Here is an 8,093-nt window from a genome sequence, read left to right as displayed (position 1 = left end):
CACTTGAAAGATTAAAATGGGGAAAAATTAGAATTTAGTTTTAAAAAAATAGAAAAACAGTCCTTCTTTCTTCTGTAAGACAATTCAGAACGTTTCCGTCGTATTGGGAAGAGAATCGAATCATTCCTTGTACCCAACATTTTTCAAAATTTAGCACATTTAAGCAATTCTGGTGTCAAGCCCTAACCGAAATTTATTCATTTAGATTAGCTTATTTTTCATTTACCAATTTCACTTCTATGATTTTTAGTAGCTAAGTGCGACTTTGCGGAGTGTGTTCAGAATAGGGAAACTGACTCAGAAAAGAAAAAAAATTATTTATTTTATGCTGATTTGAATGAAATTTCTCTTTTGCTTAGGTGGCAAATACTTTTTAATTCCTTAATTGGTGGAATATCCATGAATCCAAAATGGAGCATACAAAATAATGAAAAGAAATAACAATAGAATTCTAATGGTAATGAGCTCTTCTACTCGCTGAATATCAAATATAATAGTTATAGCAGGTTGCTTTACTATACTAAGAAATTAGGCAATTACAGCATTTTCTTGATTGAGATTGATATATTTATTGCAAATCAATCCAAAAAAAATGTGATATGAACCTAATAAAAAGCAAATATGCAGACTTCTTAATTACACTGAACAGATAAATTCTTCCTAATTTTTCTAACTAGCTAAAACCATACAAAATTTCTGAACTAAAGAGTAAACTGTGTACACATAAAGAAACACTAAACTCCTTTGGAGGGGGAAAAACAGAAATGCTTATCTTGGAGTAGAGATTCCTAAATTTTCTCTCTCACTAAACTCTTTAATTCGAATTTTTACTTTTGAGTTACATCCTGCTCCCTCCTTCATATTCCACCCCAACTATCCCTTTGAGGGAGAGAAATAACAGTGTTTGGTGCGTGGTTTAACACGCATTGCCAAATTTACTTTAAATTAAAGTATTAAAACATTTTTTCTTAATGAAAACTGCCAGCCATGTAAATAACAAAAATAAATTTTAATTACAAATTAAATTAACAAATATAGAATATGATACATTGGCCGTAATTCCATCGACCAGCAGGAGACAGACATTCTAAGCCAACTGGCGAAGGCAGGAAGTGAGTCACTCGTATCCGTTGGAGAGCAAAGTTCATCTCCAAAGGTATGATTGATGCTTATCGCCAGTTGGCGAAACAAACAGTCATTTATCGCCTGTTTGGCCGCTGCACACTCCCTCCGCAGTCTCATTGGAAATGGACATAACGACGTGGGGGTCGAACTTGTCGCCCTGAGCGAGTTGTTTGTCTTGCTGGAACGACGATGAATGCCTTAGCTGGAAGTGTCTTGGTACACTCAGTAGTAGAACTTGCTTCTTGCTTGGCTGGTGGTATACTGGAACACTCAGGAGGAATAATAAAAGCAGGTTTCAGACTGTCTATAGAGATGGTATGGGAAGTTCCCTTGATCTCGAGATCAAACGTTTTTTGTCGCCTGACAAGAACTTTGTACGGTCCATCATATGGGGCTTGTAGGGGTTTGCGTACACCGTCATGTCTCACAAATACATGTGAGCACTCGCTGAGGTGAGGATGTACAAAGATAGTTCTTTGTCCATGACAGGAAGTTGGAACTGGTCTCATCTTTGCAAAATGGTGTTTCAAATCCTCCACGAGCTGCGATCCAACACCTGCGTCTCCAGGTGTTGGATCGAAAAACTCTCCTGGTAGTCGCAGAGACTTGCCATATACCAGCTCAGCTGTCGTTGCTTGCAGATCCTCTTTGAAGACGGACCGGAATCCTAGTAACAAGGTGGGCAGTGCTGCAGACCACTGATCTGTGTTGTAGGCTTTCAAAGCTGCCTTTAATGGGCGGTGGAACTCTTCGATCAGGCCATTGGCCTGAGGATGATAAGGAGAAGATCTGATCCTTTTAATTCCTAGTAGCTGAGAGAGAGCACGGAACAAATCACTCTCAAACTGTCTGCCTTGTTCAGTAGTAATTCTTGCAGGACAACCAAATCTGGCTATCCAGTGCTTAAAAAAATTCTGTGCTGTCATGTCTGGAATTGGTACGGCTTCTGGCCATCTCGTGAACCTATCTATCATTGTTAAACAATAATAGTTTCCTTGAGAAGGAGGTAGAGGGCCAACAAGGTCCAGGTGCACATGTTCGAACCTCTGTGATTGGTCTACAAATTCTCCTACTGGGGTCTTAGTATGGCGAATTACCTTCGATTGCACGGGATGCAATGTTTAGCCCAATTGTTGCAGTCTTTTCGAATGGAAGGCCAAATAAAACGCGATCGAATTAATTTTGAAGTGCTGCGAATGCTAGGATGAGATAAATTATGTAATGATGCAAAAATTTGTTGACGAAATGATTCAGGAATATAAGGTCGAGCTGTACCTGTTGATACATCACAATAAATGGGAGTTTCGCAATTTGGAAAAGCAATTCTTTTAAATTGTAATGTTTCAGAATTATCGATTAAATCTTTTAATTCAGAATCAATTTGTTGTGCTTGTGCAATTTCGTTATAATCTATGGGATTTGGCATGTTTATTGCGTTTATCCTCGAAAGTGCATCTGCTAATATATTCTCAGAGCCTTTTATGTGATGAATATCGGTGGTAAACTGAGATATAATATCTAATTGTCTAGCCTGTCTCGGAGAACATTTGTCCAAGCGTTGTTGGAAAGCGTAAGTTAACGGTTTATGATCCGTAAACAAAGAGAAATTTCTAGCTTCAAGCATATGCCTAAAGTGTTTGATGGCAGCATAAGCTGCTAATAACTCTCTGTCGTAAGCGCTATAGTTTCTTTCTGCTGGGGAGAGTTTCCGAGAAAAGAATGCGAGTGGTTGCAATTCTTCATCAACTAATTGAGACAATGTCCCTCCGATTGCAAAGTCTGAAGCGTCGACTTGTAAAATTAATGTGGCATCTGGTTTTGGATGTGCCAATAAAACAGCATTTGCAATTAATTGTTTACAATTTTGGAATTCTTCTTCCGCTTTATCTAACCAGTCCAATTTCGTTTTATCATTCTTTTTCGCGCCTTTTAAATATGAAGTTAAATATACCTGACGTTTTGTTATGTTCGGTAAAAATCTACGGAAAATATTTTAAAAACCTAAAAATCTTTGAAGATCTTTAACTGTTTTTGGTTGTGGATATTTGAGAATCGGTTCAACTTTATGGGGTAAAGGTTTAGTTCCCGAACTAGTAATTAAATGACCAAAGAAAGGAACTTCTGAGACGCCAAATATGCATTTTGAAACATTTATGGTTAGTCCATATGTATTTAATCTCTCTAGTACGATTCGTAAATGAGCTTTATGCTCTTCTTGGCTGGAACTAAATATTAAAATATCATCCAAATAAACATAGCAAAATTTAATATCTCCCAGGATTTCATTCATGAATCACTGAAAAGTTTGTGCTGCCCCACATAGTCCAAAATTTAAGAATGGGAATTCAAACAGTCCAAATGGTGTACAAACTGCTGTTTTTTGTATATGATCCGGATGCACTGGTATGTGAAAATAAGCACGGACTATATCAAGTTTCGAAAAAATATTTTTTTCGTGGAGTGCATTGGAAAAATCCTGGATATGGGGTATAGGATAACGGTCCGGTACCGTACAGGCATTCAATCTCCTATAGTCACCCACAGGGCGAATGCTGCCTGAGCTTTTGGTAACGGCATGAAGGGGAGATGACCAAGGTGATTTTGATGGTCGGCATATGCCTTGATCCATCATGAATTGAAACTCTTTTTTTGACGGCGTCATACATTTCTGGATTTAGCCTTCTAGGTTTACTATGGAAAGGTGGACCGGTTGTTTCAATAAAATGCACCGTATTATGCTTAACAGGTTTTACCCCAAATGTTAATTTTGTTAATTCTGGGAATTCTTCCAAAATGTTATGGTATGCTGATTCACCAGAAATAAGTTTTAGAGACGCATAATCTGTTGATTTTGAAATTATTCCGGATTGGGAAAATTTAGTTACATTATCAATAAGTTTGCGTCCTTTGAGATCTATTAATAGGTCAAAGGTTTGTAAAAAATCCGCCCCTATTATTGGAACAGGCACATTAGCAATTAAGAATTTCCATGGAAAATTTCGCCTGAGACCTAAGTCCACATTTATCAATTTAGATCCATAAGTATAAATTTTGGAGTTGTTAGCTGCAAAAAGTTGCAGAGAATCAGGTTTTAGATTTTTTTGGTTTTTATTGAGTGGTATGCATGAAACATCAGAGCCAGAATCGATCAAAAATTTAAAATGTGATCTCTTATCAAAAACATGCAAACGATAGTTGAGTACGAACATGGCGGTACGCACTTCAGTGCCTTTTTTCCGAAACGCGCATGATAATAACAGAATTTTCTCCCACGATCACCGGAACGCCCACGCGAAAAACTACGGTGTCTGTTTTTCCGATGGATAGGGCCTCTGCTTCTGTCGCGGGAAAGCCGTTGTACCTGCTTACTTAAAGCGGCGATTTCGCTTCGGAGTGCAGTAAACTCATCCAGAATGGAAGCTTTCCGCATGGCATTACTTTCCGCGCTTCGGCTTACGGCAAAGACGCTACTATCTGTTGAGGAAATACGGACCTCGGCAATTTTGTCAGCCATGTTGGCCAAATTATCCAGGGGTTCAGAACTTATTCATAAAATTGCCTGCATTTCTGACGGTAGTCTTTGTAGCCATAAAGTTTTGAGGAAATCATCTTTTATCCCTGTGCCACCACCGAGTTCGCGCATCTTTCGGAGTAACTGCGATGGTTTATCGGCGCCTAAATGTAGTTCAGAAAGCAGTCGACGTATCTGTTCATTTTCCGAAGCGGAAAATTCGGCTATAAGTCGAGCCTTTAACGCATCATATTTGTTGGTGTCGGGGGATGCGAGTAAAATATCAGGAACCGCTGATAAAGTTTCCGTATCAATAGTTGCAATCAAATGATTGTATTTTGTAAGATCAGTCGCTATTTTTGCTAGAGCGAAATTGCTTTCTACTTGGATGAACCATAATTTTATATTGTTCCTCCACAGCGGTGGTATTTTCACCGAAAGATGGGACACCTGCGACTCCGTCGGAGCGTCAGCATTGACAGTTTCGTTTTCAGAATTAAGCATTTTTGGTTTCTCGTTGTGGAAAACTAATAATTTTTACAATATTTATGAGTATTAGAAAAAGTTATAATTATTTAAATACATGTGTTTTTAAAAAAATTTAGGAGTTAAAAATCATAATAGTAAACATGGTAGCCAAAACGAAAGTAATAAGAAATTAATACTTCGAATACAAAAAATAACACGAAAAATAATACTGAATATAAATAATACGATTTCTTCGCCAAAATAATGGGGAAATAAAATATTGACCAATCACAGAGAAATGAACAGAAAATTCGAGCACATACCTGGTCCTTGATGCATTACCTCTTGGCACAATAATCCATTACGAAAAGTAATTGAAGAGCTCAATCACCAAAATCTGATTTGAGCATTTTTTAAAATTTTGTGGCTGGACTTCGCAAATTTTAGAAAAGTAAAAAAGAAAGTACCGGGTCACCAGTTTGGTGCGTGGTTTAACACGCATTGCCAAATTTACTTTAAATTAAAGTATTAAAACATTTTTTCTTAATGAAAACTGCCAGCCATGTAAATAACAAAAATAAATTTTAATTACAAATTAAATTAACAAATATAGAATATGATACATTGGCCGTAATTCCATCGACCAGCAGGAGACAGACATTCTAAGCCAGCTGGCGAAGGCAGGAAGTGAGTCACTCGTATCCGTTGGAGAGCAAAGTTCATCTCCAAAGGTATGATTGATGCTTATCGCCAGTTGGCGAAACAAACAGTCATTTATCGCCTGTTTGGCCGCTGCAAGTGCTAGCTGTTAATATCAGCTTTAGCGTAACATGAATGAAACTTACAATTTAATGGATATTTTCTTCATTTTATTATTAATTGTGATTTAATTAATAATTTTTCCACGTTCTAACAGCACTGAAATATAAATCCTGCCTAGTTAAAATTAATGAACAATTTCATTGAAATATTGAAAAATTACTACTATCCTAGTAGAAATTTCCTCCCTGTGTTATTAATTCCAATAAACCAATTGAACTCTACTTGGACAAAAAAAAAAAAAAAAAAAAAAATGCACGACAATAGTTTTGTGGATTTAATTTGTTGAGTTGCCGATCTAAAAATGAGAATCTTAACTTAGCAAAATAAATAATTAATAGTAGTGAAAAATAATTTTGAAAACAGGAAATGTATCTTTCTTTGTAACAACTGATTCTCAACAAAACAGTAAATAATAGTATTCACGGCCATGAAGATCAATGGGAAGCGATTTCAGACTTAATAAATAAGATAAAATGTTAATCTGAAATTCAATTTTCACCACAATTTGCTTGAAAAGCGAATATTATAATTTTATTCGCGAGTTGGGACTGCACATGAGACCAAACAACGTGGATTTGCACTCACTGTTAAAGTCGGTCGGGGATGGCGCCCTTAGGGCACTAGCGTTACAAATCTTTTTCGTTGTGTGTTGATTAACACAAAGGGACCGTGCTGTCATGTGGTTGGACCAAATAAAATCTGCACTACAAATAATTCTAATAATAGTTGCACTCAACACTTATTACAGATTAAAATATCATCAATAGATTGTGTTTTTACGTAAATGGTATTTATTTGCATACTTTAAAAATTTGGAACCTTATATGCGCTACAACGCATGCTTATTAGAAATGTTTTTTCGAAAAAAAAGAAGAGGGATTCTGCAAGAGTATGAGTTACTTCTTTGCGCTTCATGCCTACATTGCACAAAAAAAAAAAAAAAAAAAAAAAAAAAAAAAACTGCTACTGGTATAACTGCTCAACCAGGATTAACAGAACTCCACAACAAATGTAAAAGTATTATTCGGATTTCTTCGTATTCCGAAGTGGATACGTAGAGGTTTAAAATCTCCATGTTTCCTCTACTAGACGATACAGAAATTTGAAGCAACTGGAGAATGGCATTTTTTTAAAAAAGAGGACAAAAGCAAATTCCTGCTTCTACAGTTGTTGAAATCGGAATCTGCACAATCACACTACCATGCAATCCGTCGCCGCGTGCTAATATGCAATTGTTTACCATGTATTGCATATCCATATTCCATTGCACGCAAAACATTAAGCTGGATTTTCTATTTTTATCCCTACAAATTCAAATCTGTGAACATATTGTATGACGAGGATTCAGAGTGTTCGAGAAAATAATAAACATAGGATCAAGTTCAGATTTCTAATGGGTTTGCATCTATCCGATGCTGGGCACTTTGGCCACATAAGACTAAAAATTCTTCCAATTAGACAAATATTTATTAACGAAGGACAAAACAAACACAGAACATATATAAAACGTTGTGCACACACCAAGATCTCAAGTTCTGCTTTCATAAGCCAGCTCGTAGGCTGATAACACAGCGCCATCTACTGGCGGTTACATTTTGATTCTCCTCACAACTCCGTGAATAACAAAGAATAAAAAAGGATAACAATAACATTGAAAGAAAACTGAACGTTTGCATCTCGAAGATAAAAGGGTAATTAAATGAAATTAAGAAAAAGAAACCGTACTCATAAAACAAATCATATCGTTTGGTTTTATTTTGTTAAAATATAAGATTAGTCACAGAAGCATGCAAGCTTTTAACATAAACACACACTTGTCACAATTTTTAAAGCGAAACAGAACTATTGTGTATTTTACGAGATGCATTATTACGTTTTAATATGCGCCAAAGTGTCCTTTTATATCAAATAAATGATGCTTGATAGCTTTTCAATTCTCTTTATTCTTTTATATTTTCTGTTGTAATATAAGAACAATAATTCAAAATTTTTCCACTAGGTGAACTATAAGGCAGATTAATGCCTAACGCAATTCCACTTTACTATTATTTATTCTATTATTTACTCTTTATTACTCTGTTATTTACTACTCCTGAAATGTGTTATTAGTTTGTAAATGATAGTCAGAGTTTGTATACATTTAAATTTTTCCTTGATTTATCAGCAG

General features: G+C 36.0%; 1 protein-coding gene across 1 annotated transcript; it reads right to left on the bottom strand.

Annotated features, from left to right (window-relative positions):
- Positions 1–4,672: 4,672 nt before the first annotated feature.
- Positions 4,673–5,443, bottom strand: LOC129975282 (uncharacterized). The gene is made up of 2 exons (XM_056088336.1): positions 5,428–5,443; positions 4,673–5,163 (listed from the first exon to the last, which is right to left on the bottom strand). The coding sequence occupies exons 1-2, from the start codon at positions 5,441–5,443 to the stop codon at positions 4,673–4,675; spliced, it is 507 nt and encodes a 168-aa protein (XP_055944311.1).
- Between the last annotated feature and the right edge of the window lie 2,650 nt (positions 5,444–8,093).

The sequence above is a fragment of the Argiope bruennichi genome, chromosome 7 (assembly GCF_947563725.1).
Source record: "Argiope bruennichi chromosome 7, qqArgBrue1.1, whole genome shotgun sequence".
Lineage (NCBI taxonomy): Eukaryota > Metazoa > Arthropoda > Arachnida > Araneae > Araneidae > Argiope > Argiope bruennichi.
This window is presented reverse-complemented; position numbering and strand designations above follow the sequence as displayed.